The following is a 20,151-nucleotide window of genomic DNA, read 5'->3' on the forward strand; positions in this document are numbered from 1 at the left end:
TAGTGAGTATTAGAGAAGGAATGAATTAGCTTATGTTTATTTCCTTTTGTGACTTTTTCTTTTTGCATTACAGGGATAATCAAATTGGGTTTTCTTTTGCGTAACTAAGGTTTTGCCCAGGGGAGCATCCTCTGTGTTTTGAATCTGTTGTCTGTGAGAGTAGCTTGCATGCTAATCTCTCAGACGTATTTCTTTTACCCCTTTTCCTTAATTAAAAGTCTTCTTTTTAAGAACCTGATTGATTTTTTCCTTGTTTTAAGATCCAAGGGGTTTGGATCAGGGTACACCAGGAAATTGGTGGAGAAGTCTCTCAGGGTTACCGAGGGAAGGGTTACAGTACTTGGGTGGGAGAGATTTTCAGGGGGAAGACAGAGTTTCCCAAATGACTCACAAACAGCTGTTTTAAAATGATTTAGGTGGTGGCAGCAACCAGATCTAAGCTGGAAATTAAGCTTAGGGGTTCTCATGCAGGTCCCCACATCTGTACCCTAAAGTTCACAGTGGGGGTGAAACCTATGACATCTGGAAACATAGGTAATGTTCCCAGTAGTTGAACGGACAATTTCATCAGATCAGAGGATTGCCTAGACCAAGTTGGTGCTACCATGATCAGAACTTCCACATTTTGTCTGAGCTTCTTTAAGACCCTCAGTATAAGGAGGGTGATCTGATGACAAATACACCAGTTCCAAAGGCAAACGGCTTCCCCACTCTGCCCTTTTTTCCCTAGGTTGAGGAGCACGAGGGCACAGGTGTGGTTCCAATGAGTACTGCTGGCTAAAGATTCCATTCGAGTGAATGGAATGTATGTGCACGATAAGTAGAATATTTATGGACACATTCAAAGTATGGTACTTTCAGTGACAAACTGTCACAATATCCTTAAGATATACAGAAACTGGGGCAAAAGTACTTAGCGGGGGGAGGGGGAGGAGAATTGTCAAAGTATTGCTTCACCTTTTTGACAGTCTTTCCACACAATTTTTCTGGTTTTCTCATAATGTGTATTCAGCCAGGTAAGGAGAAGCCTTTCAGATGGAGAATATATATTACTGGATAAAGGCTCAGCATTTATTCTTGGCATGCTTTGCGGGCTTTCTGAGCTCAACAGATTACTGGTAGTAAGTGATGATACACGTGCAAGGACCAACACCTGAAATCAGAAAATATATTTCATCTTTTTACTAAAAAGTATAATTACAATTCCAAGTAGAAAGAACAAAACACAAAAATACAATTAATTACTTTTCAAACACAGAAAAACTTTCAGATTTGAAGCTATTTGGTAGAGTCTAAATTAGCATAAAGGCATATTGCATTAATGGGGCAGGGCTGCCAGTCTCCACCTTTTTAAAAACATGTTTCTTTATTGTTTTCAAGAATATCATTTACAAACAGTGAACAGCATAAAATTTAACCACCTCTTCAAACACCAAAAAAAAAAATCATGATGTATAAAAGCATGGGTATGAATTCAACCCAATGTGCTCCTAAAATTATGCAAATATAATATTATATTATATTATTAGAATATTAAATCTTCCCTTCCATCCTCAAATGTACAGCAAAAAAACTAGAGCCGGCCCTGGGGTGTCCACCCCACATCAAGCATGAAGGGGTTACAGTGGCCATATGGGCCAATTAACTCCCCAGGCTGCACCTGGAGGAGGAGTCAGGGAGCAGAGATTAATTAGAGAAAGCTCAGCTGGATGGGAACAGGAGGGGACTGTATGAAGTCCAGAAGCTGAGCGTAGCAGGGGCTGCAGGGAAGTAGTATGCAGTCACTCCCTGGGAGAAGGGAGGTGTGTTTGGAGCTATAGAGGTAGGTAGCCTACAGTTACTCCTTGGGAGGAGGAAACTTGGGGTGGCAAACCCAGAGAAAGGGAAGAGCCAGAGAGGTAGGAAAGGCTCAGGGGAAAAGCAGCAAGGCATGGGATAGTGCAGTCTTTGTCTGCTAAGGAGAGGGCCGGCCTCTGAGCTAGAACCCCGAAAAGAGGGTGGGCCTGGGTTCCCCTACCAGCCACTGGAGAAGTGACACAGACCATGCAGTGGAGAGCAGAATGTCTAGGACAGTTTTCCCCAACAGACTTTGAGATCCCAGAAGGGGGAAACATGCATAGTGACCTGGCCAGAGGGCCAAGTCATGAAGAGAAAGCTGTAGCTCCTGGTGTAAAAGGGGCCGCAGAGTGAGAGAAGACAACAGATGGAGAGACCACCAGAAGAGGGCACAAGCACCTGGAAGGAGCAAATCCTCAGAGCAGCCAGGAGGAGGTGCCCTACCAGTGAGTGGACCCTGTGACAGGCCCTTTTCCTGCACTTAGTTATAAAGGTACTTGTATAGCACCCTCATCGTAGCATCTCAGAGCCTCACAATCTTTAATGTATTATTTCAAAACACCCCTGTAAGGAAGAAAAGAACTGTTGTTCCCCTCTTACGGTTGGGGAACAGAGGTACATATGTCTATATAGGATGGAAAGCCAGGGTGTGAATCTACAGTACGCGGTAACAACATCCTGTGTGGACACTGCTACAGTGCACTAAAAGTTCCGTGGGGGTCTTTTACATCAGCAGACAGTCAGGGTCTGCAGTGTCTGTAGGAGGGGTCTTGTCATATAACTTATAAAAAGATCTGTGGTTTAAACTTTATATCTCTGGTCTCACACCAGGTTCCTAAAGTATAGAGGCTGCAGCTTACTCATAAGGAAGACACTCTTGGCTGCCTAACCGTAATAGAAAGCATGACAAGCTTAGGGGACAGCCATGATGGACTAAGTGAAACAAACATCATGGGAGGAACCTGAAGCCTCAGAAGGTCTTGAAAGGGAGAACAGTATATAACTGTGTTTTAGCTGCCAATTTTAATGAGAGAAATCAATCATGACACTCCAGGTTTAAAAAATAAATGTGAAGAGAGATCCATGTCAAAGCACGTGTTAATTTTATCACTGATTATCCTAAGGATGCTGAGTACTTGATGTTTCAGAGTAGTGTTTACATGGCATCACGCACTTGGAACCCTTCAAGACTGAAAACTGAAGTGCTTCTGGATATGCAGTGTGCTTTCTTCAGGCTCCTAGACAGAGAGTATAAGGGCTGACAAGAACACCATGCATTCAGTTGTAGATGTAGTATTGAGGGAGGAATGCTTGACACCAAAGCACTCTCCAGGAAAAGCAGCTTTGTTTGATCTTATTTGATCAGAATGGAAATAAACTCTGCCTTTCAGAGGCTGTTTATGCCCGGATATAGTATGCACAAGTGATTGTTCATTTTTAACAGACATTTTAGATGAACATTTCTTCAAAAACATGAACTCTTCATTTCAGAATCCAAGATGAAGAATTTTCAAGAGTAGTAAGTCAACCAACTCCAACCACTCTACCTATTTTAAATCAACAAAGCATTTTATGATTACAAATCTGTAGGGCCCTACCAAATTCAGTCCATGTTGGTCAATCTCACATCTGGGGGGTTTAAAATTAGTCAATTTCACGTTTTCAGATCTTTACGTCTGAAATTTCATAGTGTTGTAATTGTGGGGGTCCCAATCCAAAAGGCAGTCAGGGTGGGAAGGCCACAAGGCTATTGTAGGGGGGTTGTGGGACTGCCACACTTACTTCTGCCCTGCTGCTGGCAGGGGTGCTGCCTTCAGAGCTGGGCAGCCAGAGAGGAAGGCTGTTGGGCCAGCGCCCAAATCTAAAGCCCGGACCACCGCCAGACAGTGCAAAAGTGAGGGTTGCAGAGTATGGGAGGTGGTTACCATATGTCTGGTTTTCCTGTGAGTCTCCAGCCCAAGTGGGGGGCTCACAGCTCCGGGCCACAGCCTCCCCACGTGGGTGGAGGGGTAACAGCTCCAATCGCAGCCTCCCCATGCAGTGGGGTGGAGGATTTAACAATGCCAGCTACCAAGCTTCCTGAAGCCAGGGGAGATCCTGGAGGTGGGTCTGATCCACCCCAGGAGCAGCCCCTGCAGGGGAAGAGGAAGTCTTGTCCTTCCTCATCCCCAGCTGGGATGAGCACTGGAGCCCTGCACAGGGTAGGAGCCCCTGGCTGCATGCCAGATTTCACATAGCAGATCGGATTTCATGATCCATGATGCATTTTTCACAGCTGTGAATTTGGTAGCTTTTGCACATTAGTAGGGCCCTAACTATATAATCTGTTGAAGTACATATTACTTTTAACTAATGCCCACATTATAAACAGACTCCTATTTTGCAAGCAGAGAGGGTAATATTTACACGTTTAAGTCTCCCCACTGTATTTAAGTCTGTTAGCAACCACATTCAATTGCATTAACAACTAACTGTACTCCAAAACCACTGACCCTAAGGGTATGTCTATGCCGCAAAAAAAAGGATGTTCTTAACTCTGGTTAGCTAACTTGAGTTAAAATAGCAGTGAAGACATAGCAACTTGGATTAGTAGTGTAAACTTTAACTCCAGCTGCTAACCAAGTTAAAAGCCAAGTTGCCACATTTGCACTTCTATTTTAATCCATGTTAGCTAACCCATGTTAAGAACACTTTTTTTTTGCAAGTATCTTTATAGACATAACCTAAAAGAAAAGAAATCTTGAACCTCCTAATATGTCAGCATTTCCAGATCCAAAACTGGCAGAAAAAATAAAATGAAACAAGTGGTGTGTGCATGCCTTCCTCTAAAGATAGTGTTTTGGCATGTTCATGCATATGTCTGGACACATGACCCTGTGCTAGGCTTGTCCACTTTTAATGATCCTAGATCAGTGTAACTATAAATGGTTATAAAAAACATTTTTAAAGCATTATGTTTCATAGACTGTTACTAGTTAATACGAAATGAATTGGATAGTCAGTGTATATTTTTCGTGATTATCTAGGAGCAGAGATGTTATTTTTCATTTCTATAAGTAGTAGTGAGTGTGTTAAAACTGAAATGCACTCCAAAAATAAAATTCTGAACACCACACATTAAAAAAAAAGGTATATCAAAGAACATCATATTTTTGTTGCAACAGGTTCCTGTTATTTTTTCTGGCATATCTATGTTTCAATATTATGGGAGTACAACCTAAAATATTTAAGTCACAGGACCAGTAAAAAACTAAATAGTATTTTTTTTAGTTGTGAATCTGAATAGGATGTAAATGTTGATAAATATAATCATTCCCTTTTCTGTTAGTTACTGAAGAGAGTGATATTTAACACCACTATGTTTTTTTTTCCCTTTAACACCCTTGCAGCTTTTTGCTCTCATGTTGTCATCTGGTTAAATTAATCTTCACAGTTTAGGGTCCAGCCGTTCCTCAGAACATGCCTGAACTTCATTACTGTCCTTTGGAATTATACATGCATATCTGGGAAATCAATTCCATGTCAAGAAATATGAGCATAAATTTCAGCTATGAACCATGATATTTACAAATTATAAAAAACTGATAAAATATTTCTTAGCTAAGCAGATGAATTCTTTTGCCATTTGTTAAAACATATGGGGTATTTGAAGGAAAGAATTATTCTGTTCAGTCTCACCTTGTTTGAAATCTTCCTGTAATATTTGCAAATATCATTTAAAAGCTTAGTATTATAAGATATTACATGTCTGCAATGTACCTTGTATACCTGGAGTAGCACATCGGTCCATACACGTTTGCTCATGGTCTCGAATACATTGTCATCCAAAACAAACAGACTCTTATTGTTAAAAATTTCAGAGTTCTTCATGTTAGCTTTTTGCAGGTCAGTCATCTGAACCTTCAGATAAAGGACAATGAGATTTATATTTTATCTTAAACTACGACATCTATAGGGTATGATAACCGTAAGCAACAGCCACTACTGGCTTTTAAAAGTCTGTCAGGTAAACAATTGCTTTTTCTAATAGAATTACATATTTAGTGGATAAAAAAAAAGCAGTCCATGCAGTATATTAGAAATTTGCTAAAGTATATAATGGTGTTTTTCACAGAATCTTAGTCACAAAATTTTGGCTGCCTGGGGTGAGAACACAATGGAGTGAAAACTCACTGGAGAACCATAAGCAAAGCATATTGATAAATGGCAATGCACATCTAGTGTATTTCACAGTGATAAGTGTTAGGACCATTAAACATCTTTATTAAAGTTCTGAAAGGGGAAGTAAACAAATACTAGGAGTGGCAAATACCAGTGAGTATAGGGAAGTAATATAAAGGCACCTAAAGGAATTAAAAACATGGATAGAAATGAACATATGATTTAACCTGAAAAAAATAAAAACTAACAGATTTAGGGAAAAATAATCACACATACAGATATTAAATGGGAGGGAGAAACCTGAAAAGCAGCAATGCTGACAGAGACTTAGAAGTATACTTATTGTCTGTTTAATTTTGAATATAGCAGGAAAAAGAGTGACTACAAGTTTGGACTGAAAATACCCAGGCATCACACCATAAACTGGGATGGATGGGTGTGTAAATGGGCTCTGCTTGCATGTTTCTTGTGCAGCTCTCCTTGGAATGCCAAATTCATTCCTAGGTATCAGAAAGAGTGAGTGACAAAACTGGACTTAGTCTGGAAAAAAAACTACAAAAGTATTAGGGAATGAGAGAGTGACTTATGGAGAAAGAACAGAAACATTTAATATGTATACTATTTGATACATACTTGTATACTAACATACAGAGATAATAATCTACTACAACATATTTGAAGCAAGGGTCAAATTGGGGAAAAAACATTATGGTTCTCTTCCAAAAACTCTACCTACAAAATAGGCTCCATCAATATATGAATCGCCAAAACAAGATACTGCTCCCAGTAGATTGTGCAGATGTTCAAAAATATTGTATTGCCACTTGGCTCCCTAGGCTACTTGAGCTTCACACCTCCTCAATGGGATTTAAATATAGCCATGAGCTCTGCTGGGTTCCTTGGATTTATTTGCTTTTGGACTGGGGTCGGGTGGGAGGAAGGGGAAGTGCTCTCTCTCAATCTGGTATTTGAGGTGCTAAAATGAAACATCACACTCAGTAAATTGTGTGGATCTGTGATCCTCTCTCTCCTTTCTACATGACGGATCAAATAGCTAACATTGCTAACATTTAAGTTTTCATAATTCGGTATCTGAGTAATCACCTCACTGAGATGAATGGGGCAGGTCACACCTCCCAGGGCCATTGTTCCAGGCTCTCGGCAGATTCATCGCCGCATCATTAAACTTTGTTCATATTTTTGAAATTTCCTTTGCAACAATAATATCTAGAGACTTATTGTTTTTAAATTAATGCTGATATCTGGAGAGCAAGACAACAGCTTCAGAGAGGTGCCTGAATGGCATATGGTTATGTAGTGGCTGTTTCTGACCCCTGTTTAGAAAGGTGGAAAGATGAAGTCAGGAAGCAAATTAGCTAGGGTAACACACAGAAATTTAACTAGGAGCAATGAAATAAAATTAAGAGAAAGAAAATTTAGATGAAATACCAGGAAACACTTCCTGACATTGAGATTTTTTTAGGCTGTCGTGGGTTCTCAAAGGAAGTGGAAGAAGCATTGCTTGTGATATTTAAATCTAAGTGGGACAAAACATGAAATGTGCACACAAACTGCAAGCTACAATCTTGCATCAGCAGGCAATGGGCTGAATTATTTAACAAGCCCCTCTTTTCCATCACTTCTGTACTTCTACGAAGCAATTGCTCTCGGCATTTGCCTAGCCAAAAGTGTAACTTGCATTTGGTCTGTACTGTACAAGTCTTAGCTTCCGCTGTTTCCCTGAGTTCTTGTTTGACAGATTTCCCACTCTTCTTCTGCTCAGTAACTTTTACTCACTTTGTTCTACTGCTCTTCCCTACAACACACAACTCAAGTTTTGATGGTCAACCTCTATTGAAGTCTCCAGTTTTAAGGGTTTTCGTGGCTATGTTCTTTACAAAAATATTAGGATGATGGCATCATGAGGTTAGCAAAATTTTCCAGATCAATCAGGTCTTCCAGCCCACTGATTGGCAAGGGTTATATCTGAAACTAAGGTGGCAAATTAAAACTTAATAAAAGGATATACTTCTTCACACAACTGCAACAATTAGCCTGTGGAACTCATTGGAACACAGCGGTAAAGAGCTTAGGAGGATACAAAAGGAGGTTAGATTGATTAACAAGAATATCCAGAATTATAACTGTAGATTTTGAACAACATAAGTTTTGGAAGAGACATAACCCTTGTGTTTCATGTCTTAAGTTAATCTTTAATTACTGGGAACTAGAATAAAACTTTTCCTAAGGGTAGGTCATCCTATAACTGTCTATTGCACGGTTTCTTACAAATTTCTCTCAAACACTGGGAACTGGTCACTATGAGTAACAGGATGAGAGACTAGAAGGACCACTGGTCTGATCCAGTATGAGAATTACTATGTTCCTATTTTTTACAAAGGAAATGTTTAAAAAAACATCCAAGCAGTATTTAGAAAAACACAGCTCCACCTCCTACGTGTGTGTGGGACTGATTGCACTAAATACCAAACTACAGCTCTGATCCTACTAAGGGATTTATGCACATGCTTAATTTTACACATTGCAAATAATCTCACTCATTTCAGTGGGACTGCTCACAGTGCAAAAAGTTAAGCATATACAAAAGTCTTTGCAGAATAAAGGACCACATATATAGGCTATTTTAGAACAATTACCTTCAATGTGATTTGCAATCCAATCCATTTCTTATACTCATCAGGTTCAAGCAGAAATTCAGGCATAACATGAGGAAGGCATGCTCCTTGGCTTCTGAAATAATACAAAAACAAAAATAAGTAGACAGGAAAGATCATTTTTAAAGACAGCCCCCAATTGCACACCCACAGTTTTGTACAGGCTATCTAACTGTGGGTAAAAACCAATAGCTACAATCAACTTAGGGCATAAACAACAGAATGCAGACATCGGATCAAGTATGCGACTGAACACACAGATCAGATATTCAGATTTTGAACTATCATTTGCTACTGCAATTGACAGAGTACTAAATCAATCAGAGGTGGGGTTGAGACCTAACAAGCATTGCTAGTTTTGAAAAAGTCTGTTTCTGGAAAAATGGCCAAAGAGCCTTAGAAGTCTTTTTGCCAATAGGCTTTGCATAACAGTTTTTTAGTTCCTATGAAAGGAGGTTACTTTTATAGATGTTCTTCAAGATGTGTAGTCCATATACATAGTCCACAGCTGGTGAGTGCACATCCAGTGTGCACACATCAGACAACTTTCTGGTCAGCAATATCCACTAGGGCAGTGTACGTGCCCTTCCTCTCTTTGTGCGTTCCAGTGAGAATACAAACGGTGGAGCCTCCTTGTTGGGTTGTGGAATATGTATGAGGCCTACAGATCTCAAAGATCATCAGTTACTGTAAAGGTAAGTAACCTCTATTTCTTCTCCCAATGCTACTCTGTATACATATTCCACAGTTGGTGATTCCCAGCCAATAATGGAGGTGGATATGAGGAGTGTCTGTGAGTACGGACGGCAGCATAGACCTTCCAAATGTAGCATCGTCCCTAGATGCTTGCACCAACGCATAGTGCTTCATAAATATCTGTATGAATGACCAAATTCCTGCACTGCAAATGTCCTGGATTAGCAGTTTTGCTAGCGAGGCTATTGGGGTAAACTGAGCCATGGTGGAGTGGACCATCACTCTGCCTGACACCTGCCTCCCCTAGTGAATAGCAAGTCTTGACCCACTGGACAATCCAGTTCTGTAGCATGTGTGTAGACACAGCCTGCCTTTTGATTGTCTCTATGTAAGACAGGAACAGCCTGGGAGACTTCCTGAAGGATCTCATCCTGTCAAAGCAGAACAATCTAGCTCTGCACAACTCCAGCATGTTCAACTTTTGTTCTGCTCTCCCAGCATGAGGCATTGAGAAGAATACAGGAAGGTAGATGACCTCAATGACATGGAATTTGGACACCATCTTAAAAAGAAATCTGGCAGGTGTCCTCATGGATACTCTGTCCTTGTAGATGACTGTATAGGGTGGCTCTGCCATTAATGCTTACAGTTCCCCAATTCTTCTGGTCGATGTGAATGACAAGAGAAAGGCAGCATACCTGAAGAGATAGGGCAGGGAGCATATAACAATACACTCAAAGGGAGTCTCCATCAGTTTTGAGAGGACCAGATTAAGGTCCCATGATAGGGCTGGATCTATGACTGGCAGATATAGAGCCTCGAGAGGACTTGCAGGAACCTCTTTGCCAAAGGTGTGAGAAAATTGAGGATAGTCTAGTTGGTGAAATAGCCACCAAATGAACCAATAACAAGCCCAACGAAAGAGCAGAGTGCTTCTGTTGCAACAAGTAATCAAAAATCTCTTGGTCCCCAGAATTCACGGGGGACAGCTGGTGTTGTCATGCTCAATTTGCAAACCTTGTCCATTCAGAGAGATAGTTATCCCTACTGGAATCTTCCCTATACTAAAGAGCACCTTCTGGAGGTCTCACAAACATAATCTCTCCACCAGTGTTAACTAGGGAGCATCCACACATCTGGTGGAGTGAACTCATGCTCAGATGCAAGGTCAGGACCCTGGTTCCAAGCCAGGGGTTCAGAAACAAGGGGTAGAGTGATCAGCTGCACTATAGAGAAGTCATGGAAGTCCCTGAACCACATCTGTCTTGACCAGAGTTTGGCTACGAAGATTACTCTGGCCTTCTCCACCTGAACTTCCAAAATACATCAGGGAAGAGGGGGATGGGAGGGAATACATACACAATAGTTCCTCTGTCCATGGGAGGAGAAAGGCAGCTGAAAGAGATGCTGGACTGCACCACCAACCGTGAGCAGAAGTGGTGACCTTTGTTGTTCTGCACTGTCATGAAAAGGTCCATGTGCGGGACTCCCCCATTGCTGGAAGATATCACTGAGGGCCCTCTGGTGCATCAGCCACTGATGATTGTTACAGAAGTACCTGCTGAAGCCAGCTGCTGTCACGTCATCCACCCTGAGGAGATGGACCATTGACAGTGTAATTCCATGACCTATGGCAAAATCCCATAGTAGGACGGCCTCCTGACATAGTGCCAGCACCTGTCCCTCCCCACCTCACCTTTATAGACGGAAGACCACCACCGTATTGTCCATGAACAGGATTGTGTGGAAGGAAGGTGATGCATATCTTGTATGCAGCTCTGAGCTCTAGAACACTAACATGCAAGATAGTCTCTTACAGAGACTATATGCCTTGTGCTATGAGATCGCTCATATGAGTCCCCCACCTGAAAGTGGTCCTTCAAGGCAAACTAGGACTGTAAAGAACCCATTTGTGTATGTTGCCTGAGTCCTTACACCAGTTCAGTGACTGGAGGACTACCGGAGGGAAACATACCACCTTGCATATGTAGTGTCTTCTTGGACGGTATAGCTAAGCCCGAAGCTACTAGAAGTGGAACCGTGTAAGTGGAGTGATGAACATACAACCTGATAAGACCCAGTAAGCCTGAGGCAGGATCTTACTTGTGTTTCAGGGTAGGACTGCAGGCAGGAGCAGAGATTGTGCAACTGGAACTTGTCAAGTGGTAGGTAGGCTTTCATTGCCTCTATGTTGAACATGGCCCCAGTATGGATTTCTTCTCATTTGCTAGCAGACACAGGCATGCAAATGGCTTGGGAAAGGTCCTAACACTGGTTTGGACCTGAGGTTCCAAATGAATCTCAACCAGTTAAGTTCAGGAACACCTGGATGCTCATCTTCCTGATTAAAGCAGGCCACTGCATAGAACCCAAAGGGAAAACCCAGTATAGATAGTGATTGTTGTCCAACACGAACCTTAGGGAGTGCTTGTACACCAGATGTATCCCAATGTGAAAGTACACATCCTGGACGTCAAGGGAAGCACACTAATCTTTCTTATCTAGGGAGGAGATGATTGAAGTCCAATATCAGCTGATGCCCCTGTCTTCTTGGGGATGAGAGAACCTCCTCTATTGCACCCAGAACAAGGATGCATTGAATCCCCGGTCAAAATCGATCCCATGGGAAGGGTACCTGAAGATGACTGAAATGGAAGGTGTATGGGAGGGAAGGAAGAGGAACTATGGACTACCTCCAATACTTAGCAGTCTGAAATAATGCTGGACTAGCATGTTAGAGAAGAGACAGATAATTGCCAAAAGGAGAGGAAGGCAAAAATTGTGGAACACACTGTCCTTGGGCACCAATAAAATTTGCTACCTGCCCAATTCCTAAACAGTATGGTACAACTGAGAGGTGCCCTCCCTCAAGTGAGCTTTCTGCTTGAGGACCTCTGTCTACAGCCCCAGCACTCAGGAAGCTTATGTTGGTAAGGCAACTGTAGATAATAAGGTTGGGACCTAAAGTGTCTCTTCCTAGAGCCTGGGTATAGACACCCAGAAATCTGAGGGTAGCCTTAGCATCCTTGAGGGATCTCTTTGCCTCATCCATCTTGTCATGGAACAGCAAGCAGACCATGAACATCAGATCCTCCATAGTGCTTTGTAATTCCTTAGATATACATGAAACAGCACATCATGATCTCTCCTGCCATAGGCCATGTGTCTGCTGCATCCAGGGCCACCTGCAACACAATTCTTGCCACCAAACATCCCTCAGCCAGGATAGTCTGGAAATTAACCCTCTATTCTTGCAGCAGCTTGTCAATAAGCCATTGTAAGGCTCACCAGTTGATGTGGCCATATTTTGCCAACACAGCCTGGTAGTTCAAGATCCTCTTTTGGAGGTTCAAGGTGGAGTAAAATTTCTGACCCATCAGGGAGAGGGGCTTCACTTCCTTATCCTTCGGCACTGACTTCTGGTGTCTTTGGAGGGTTCTTTCATTGGCCACTATTACTACCAGGGACCCTGGTATCACTTGATACTGTAGAACTTTTCATATCCAGTAACCAGGACCAAATACTGTCCACCTGCTCACTTTGCCATAAGGCTTTTGCAGGCTCCAACAGTCTTTTACCAATTGTGTTGATAATCAATAATTAATGACCAGTAATTTGTCAATAATCAACTATTTTAATTGCTATTATATATTTAATGAGTTATGGCCTCTTGATTTTCTCTTTTGTTTAATAATACCAGACCCCCAACAAGTCAGGTTGGATTGGATTTATTAATCAAACAGTTAGTAAAAACAGCACATACACAGAGGCCTATAACTACCAACAGCTGTGAAAGACCTTCCCTGTAGTTTCTGACAGCCTGTGTGCACTCTGCTAATGGTTTCACTTCCCCTATGATTTAGAGACAACTATACCCTTGTGGACCTTATGTCTCATTCTGGTCCTTATCTATTTCCTCTTCCTGGTATGTACTACTCCTTATCTTAAGTTATTGCCAAGACTTCTTGTTCCATTGCAACTTCCCAACTGTCTCAACACTCAGTCAGTATTTATGTCCTTTTAGGGATAATTCCATCTGTTATACATTTTGCAGTTAGTGCACTGTAAAAATATATCTTACGAACAGCTTTCAAAATAGGTTAAGTATAACCACACAGTACAATTCCATTCTTCATTAGATTTAATTTATGCTTAAATGTTTCCAGGCCAGCCTTGAAATCTTTCTTGATTTATCTTAAGTGTCAATAATTGGGATTGCTATACATTCCAGGACTGACAAGTGTAAGAGGAGGAGTTTGTGTGGCACACCCTGGGCCTACTCAGTGTGTACTTCCAAGACTGCCATCTCCTGTCTCTTGAGATCTTGGAGTATCTTGTAGCCCTTGGGAGTAGTGACCAATTGATCTGTTGCCAGGGCACCATCAAGGGATGAAGAGGCTGAGGTGGCTGGTACCCTCCTGCCTTTCACCATGAATCTGCTGCACTGGAGCCACCTGTTCCTGGCCCTGGTTCTGGGGGCACAGCAGGGACAGATCCAATCTCAGGTGCGACAGTGGTAGTCCGTGCCTTAAGCGTGCTGAGGAAGCCACCTCAGGGTAATACTGCAGTCCCGAAGAGGCCCACATGCCATAGTCTTAAGGTGCAGGGGCCCAAACTCTCTGAAATCATTGATACATGTACTGGGCCAGGTCAGTACCCCACTCTACCCTCCGCCTCAAGATCAAAACTGCCAAGTCATGGGACCTAGCTAGGGGTGGCTGCTAGCTTTCCCAGGAGTTGGAAGATGAAAGTAAGTAGTCATCTGGGAAAGGTGGCGCCCACCACCTGGGTGAAAGGGAAACCTGACAGGTGCCAGAAACATTGATGTCACCAGGTCCAAGAATCTGAACAGCATCATGGACAAATGCAGCTCCAATAGCTAGGAAGGCATCCACCCTAGAGAGATAGACCATGATCTGGGGTGACAGAGCCCCTCTGGGTAGGTGTGATAGTAAACATTAAGTATTGGTGCTGAAGATCCCAGGACGGTGAGTACCAAAGTCAGTCTTCTACCAGGTCCTGTAGCAGCTGGTGATCATTTCAACTGCCTTGGTACCAAAGAGGTGAACACAGGCATGGGTTTAAGGCCTCTATCACAGCTGGGTCCACTCGGTTGGTACCAGCTCCAGTGCTCAAGGAACTTTTCCTAAGTTTTGAGGCACCCTTTATGTCCAGCAGCCTGGTAGTCTTATTCAGCCTGAGTGAGGACAGAGAGGGCAGCCACCACCGCTTCTCCTTGGAAGATTTCCACTCTGAGTCCAACCTATCTCTAGGCTTTCCTTGACAGAGATGCCACGGTCTTGAGCAATCCCTCAGCTAGTTTCAAAGTCAATGCAGGGGCAGATTTGAACAACCTCCGGACACCTGGAACTCAGGGTCAGAGTCTGGCTCCAATCGACTGCTCCATAAGGAAAGCCCTCAGGCAGGTTTCCCTCCTGGGTCCGCTTCAAAGAGGACCTGCAGATTTCACAGCACTCTGGGGCTTGCCCCTCATCAAGGAAGAACAGATGTCTCATCTGTCCATTGTTCAGAGTCATATATCTGCCATGGCAGCCGGCACCACTAGTGACCACAGGGGAAGAGAGCCACTTCTCCCCACAATGTCCCCTAAAGCTGCCCTACTTTAACTAAACCAACCCTGCTCACTAATTACAAACACTTAAGTGGAGGTTAGTCCAAAGAGAGTTGCTCTGACATATACCACAGGTGTTAAAGAAGGAACTGGGGTGTGGTAAGGAAGCTCCACCCTTTAAACCCTAGTAGAGAGACACAAGGAGACATTGGATGCATGCACTGTCCCAGTGTGTACTGCTGACTAGAAAATTCTCTGATGCGTGGATATGCACTTACATGTTCCACTGTTGGTATACAGATTAGCACTCAAAGAACCAACTTTACTGCAACCTGTTGACTAGGACAAAAATTCCCTACTTAATTTCAATACAAAAGATGCAAACTGAAATGTGAGAAAGAAACAGTCATGAACATAAAAAAAATGCGCTTTTAAACCAGATAGTTATAATTTCAACAAATACAGAACCACCATATTAGCATAAAAATGCACCTTATCCCATTGTTTGACATGAGATTTAAGAGAGGGGAAAAAGGAAAAGAAAGTGGAGGGGGACTAAGCGCATAATCACGGATGTTGAAGTATATAGTGGAGAGGACAAGGAGAGCAGTGATCATCAAAAAGTTGTAGCCATGTTTACAAAGTGCTCTTTAATTGGGCTTTCTGAAGTAAGAATGCCTTGCAGCATCTCCCAACATTTGGAGGTCTAGATTGTTTCGACCTGATAGTAATCTGTTTGCAAGTTTACAATCCTAGCTGTTTATCCTGCATGAAAACATTTTGGCTAAAGAACAACTCCCAAAACAAACCAGACGTCCCAAAATAGCGAGGGAGGCAATCAGCTGCATCTTCTTCTCTCAAACCAATGTTATCCGGGCTCTAGCAATCACCCATATTGTCTGTTTCCTAGTGAAGATAAGTTTCCAACAACAAAATGCCAAACAGATGAAACACTTTGTTTTGTAAACTCAAATGAGAGAAATGGGTGGTGGGCCTACCAAACTGGCAGACTGAGTATTCTGGGTGGTATGATTACCTAACTCAATAGTAGATTAGGAATTAAAGGAAGGTAATGCAATTAATGTAAATCAACATTGGTTTATGGAAAACATATCCTGTCTAACTTTATTTTTGTTTAAATGAGATTACAAATTTGGTTGATAAAGGGAACAGCAATAATATACTTAGAATTTTCCAAAGCACTTGACCTAGTACAACACAACATTTTGATTAAAAAACTAAAACTATATAAAATCAACATGCCACACACTAAATGCATTAGAAACTGGCTAACTAATAAGTCTCAAAATGTAATTGTGAACGGGAACGGTAATCAAGCAGATGTGTTTCCAGTGGGGTCCCACAGGGATTGGTTCCTAGCCTTACACTAGTTAACTTTTTTATCAACAACTGGGAAGAAAGCATAAAATCATCACTGATAAAGTTTGCAGATGACAAAAAACTGAGCAAGTGGTAAATAATGAAGACAACAGGTCACTGATTTAGAGTGCTCTAAATTGCTTGGTAAACTGGGCCCAAGTAAACATTATGTGTTTTAATGTGGCTAAATATAAATGTATATATCTAGGAATAAAGAACACAGGCCATACTTACAGGGTGGGGGATTCAGTGACTGAAAGAGATTTGGGGGGTCATGGGGAATAATTAGCTGAACATGAGCTCCCAGTACGATGGTACGGTCAAAAGGACTAATGGAATCCTGGGATGCATAAACAGGAGAATTTCAAATAGGAGTAGGGAGGTTATTTTACCTCTCTATTTAGCACTGGCGTGACACTTGCTGGAATACTGCGTCTAGTTCTAGTGTCCACAATTCAAGAAGGATGTTGATAAACTGAAAAAGGTTCAGAGAAGAGCCAGGAGAACGATTAAAGGATTTTTAAAACATGCCTTACAGTGATAGGCGCTCAACCTCTAACACCAAAAAGCCCCCACACCAGACAGGTGGAGTATTAGTATTCGGGCTGCTCTCCTCGTGGCAGGTGGTGTTGGCTGGCTCCCGATGCAGCAGCTCGTTGTTCGGCAGCAGTGCACCACCGAACAATCCAGCTGGAGAGCCACATGAGCCCAGGAATGGAGCCAGCCACACAGGCCATGACCCATTGAGTCATGATTTCCACCATGATTTTGTTCCTGTTGAAAATTGCTCACGAATCTGAGCACCGGGCGAGATCTGCAGGGCCCAGCATGTATGCAGAGAGCTCTAGAGGTTGCAATCCCTGCGGAATCCAGTAGAGGAGTCCGAGGAGTCCGGAATCCAGCAGGAAGAGCGGGTCCCAGGGGGGACCGAGTGCAGGAGTCCCTGATCGCCCAACAGGGAACAGATCTGTCTGAGCGGAGCTGGAGCTTAAAAATGAAGGCGAAAGAATGGAGCCGAAGCTAAGAGCAAAGAAAAGAAAAAAAGACAAGCCCAAGAGAAAGGTGCCAAAAAGCCAGAGCGCGAACGGACGCCCCGAGTAAGACCTCAGACATGTATGGGACATGCCAAAGGAAGAGCCCCTGCATGCCGGTCTACCCACCAGTGCCCCCAGTGCCCCACCAGTGACGGTGGACAGCTCCTCCGGGTGTTCAGCCTCCTCCTGGACCGGGAGTGGATGAGGGAGGGTGAGGACAGTCGAGTGTCGGCTGACAGGCTGACGATCAGACCTCCTCATCAGTCCCAGCAGGGATCCCCTCTCCATCCCCCCACCGCTCCCGCCACCATCCCCAGGATCCCCCACCCACCTCGGAGATCAGGGGCATCAAAGGATTTACAGAAACAGTTTTAAGAAACAGGGATATATATAAAAATAGAAATACTATATAAAATTAAGAAAAAAGAATAGAAATAAATATTTTTATAAAAATAATATACATATAGCAATAAAAATAAATAAATATCACAAAGCCCGCTCTAGCAGCTGAAAAGCCTCAGGGAGAGGAGCTGGGGGAAGAGCTTAAGAGCTGGGGCTGGAGCAGAAAAGCTCTCAGAGAGCCATCCTCAGCCTCAGGTTGATGGGATTGGTGGGCATGTTGGGCCATCTAGCAGGGGTCGCAGCACATGCCACTCGGCAGCTGCCTGACTCGGGTCAGGGTCGCCTCAGTGCTTGGTGCAGCTGCTAATTAGTGGAATGTGTCTGTAATGTGCTACTGTTATGCTGTCAAATTGTGAACTTTATTACAGTATAGTGGAGTGACCTAATAGAGTTGTACTGTTACTAATTAATGGCTTTTTTTTATAAGAATTTTATAAGAATGACCTTACAGATTTACTCTTACTTTGCAGCCTAACAGGTTTTTTTTTGCATTAGAATAGGCCTTTATAAGAAAGCACAGCCTAACAGCCACTTGCACTGGGGAAGATGCCTGCTAGACTAGGCAGCACTCACTGCATGAGGAGATGCCGCGAATAACACATTTTGCTTTGAGCACTACATACTTTCAGGACCTAGCAGCTTACACTAACTGAGAGTACAACTGTACAGCAAGGCTTACAAGAGCTTACTGATAAGCTTTGCAGGGCTCTTGTGCTCAAATGGCGCCGTCTAAGAGGAGCAATTGCATCTTTCTCGGACTTGGTCGCTCTTGAAATTTTGGACTAGTTCCTCTCTTCTCCTGAAAATCTCTGACTCTTGGTTGTCCTAACTGAAACTGACATGACTGTATTCAAGGTTGGCAAACATTTTGACTGTGTTTACTCACCTCAAACATCCATGTATTCAGCGAAATCACTTCCTTCACCTTCCCACACAGCATCCAGACATCCCAGACGCCAGCTCTTCCAAGAAAAAGAGGAGCTGGCAGAGAGAGGAGGAGGGAGAGCAGCGAGTCCAGGAGGGAGAGGGAGACGCAGCAACATCAGCCTCAGGAGAGCAGCAGGGAGACAGCAGGAGAGGAGGATATCGAGAGAGCCGAAACGCCGGCAGGGAACATGAGTGCAGGCGGCGCAGGACAGGGAGCAGGCGGGCGCCTTGTAGATGTTCTTCGAGGCGCCAGCTGAGGAGAGAGCTCCCCCGCAGTCAGGAGGAGAGCCAAGCAGTGCAGGAAGTGAGGCCCTGCTGCCCATCCAAGACAACACCCAAAGCCACCAGACGGGAAGGGTCCCACAAAAAGCAGCCCTGCACACCAGCACAGAACCAGAGCACTGTCAAGAGAACTGTGCCAACTGACAGCAACTACAAGTTGCAAGATTACCTTAACCCAAGCAAAAACCCTCCAAAGACAAACCAACTCAAGTTCAACCCCCCACTGTATTACGTTGTTATTTGTTTCTGTTTGGTCTGTTGACTTCTGTGTCAGAAGACTCTGGTGTCACTGGACTTTCTGTGCATCTGTGGGCAACACACACAGTCACTGCTGCATACACAGCAGGCAGTCACTAAACTGCAGGCACAGCTGCAGGGGCACATGACAGCCTGACAGGCCAGCACCAGGGACAGTCTGTGTGTTGTGGTGTGCCCTTGTGCCGGGTCTGGGTGGCAGTGTTCCTTTCCCTGACATCCCTTGTGTAAAGGCCCCCCCGCCTTCAAAGTCCAGAGCTCCCTGGAAAATAGACCCCATCAGCCTCAGCCCTCACCCCCCCCCCCTACTTCCCCTCCTTTCACCCTCACCCTCACCCACCCCCACACCACCCACAGCCCACCTCCAACACAGCCGCCAACGGTAGCCCCTCCCCCCTTCCTGCACCCTCATCCCCCTCCTGCACCACCCACCCATGCCACAATGCTGCAATACCAACACAGACAGAAAAAGTCAAAAAAAAAAAGAATTATTATCAAATTAAAAAGATTTTTTATTCCTTGAATTTGGAAGTCCTTAAACTTTATAAAAAGATCAGGTTTATGATCAAAGGTTTAAAAACACATACCCTCACTTAAGGACTCCTAAAATCCCAAAAAAGCCTATCAAAACCTGATGCATGGCGCTGATATTCTGGATATTCTCTCCTCTGGCCGCCTCGCAGCCAGGCGATTTCAGACAGCAGCAACAGCAGCCAGGCAGGAAGGCCCTGCTCTCACTTGCCAGGTTGCCCACTCACAGAGCCCAAGCAAAGCAGCAATAACTTCGGGATAGCTCAGCACAAGCTGAGCATCTTCATCCGCGGGATATGTCCCTTGAGACGCCCGAGCCCACTCCACCACCTTTCTGCACTGCCTCAGCCGGTAGTTGAAGAGTCCTTTCAGCCGGTAGTTGAAGAGTATCTTTTTCATG

At 43.6% G+C, this 20,151-nt stretch overlaps 1 protein-coding gene across 9 annotated transcripts in view; it reads right to left on the reverse strand.

The window, feature by feature from the left end:
• CFAP47 (cilia and flagella associated protein 47) overlaps window positions 1-20,151 on the reverse strand; it is a 642,607-nt gene that overhangs the window by 465,362 nt on the left and 157,094 nt on the right. For 8 of the 9 annotated variants that reach the window (XR_005597947.1, XM_039536653.1, XM_039536643.1 and 5 more), the window contains 3 exons: window positions 8,655-8,748; window positions 5,596-5,736; window positions 958-1,153 (listed from right to left, as the gene is read on the reverse strand). Coding sequence is in view for 7 of the 9 variants with exons in the window: in XM_039536653.1 (XP_039392587.1) it covers window positions 958-1,153; window positions 5,596-5,736; window positions 8,655-8,748 (431 nt within the window). In the remaining 2 variants the exon portion in view is untranslated. Of the gene's footprint in view, window positions 1-957; window positions 1,154-5,595; window positions 5,737-7,794; window positions 7,990-8,654; window positions 8,749-20,151 lie in introns of those variants that run through there. The other variant, XR_005597948.1, reaches the window with a different exon arrangement.

This window comes from Mauremys reevesii, linkage group 1 (assembly GCF_016161935.1).
Source record: "Mauremys reevesii isolate NIE-2019 linkage group 1, ASM1616193v1, whole genome shotgun sequence".
NCBI lineage: Eukaryota > Metazoa > Chordata > Testudines > Geoemydidae > Mauremys > Mauremys reevesii.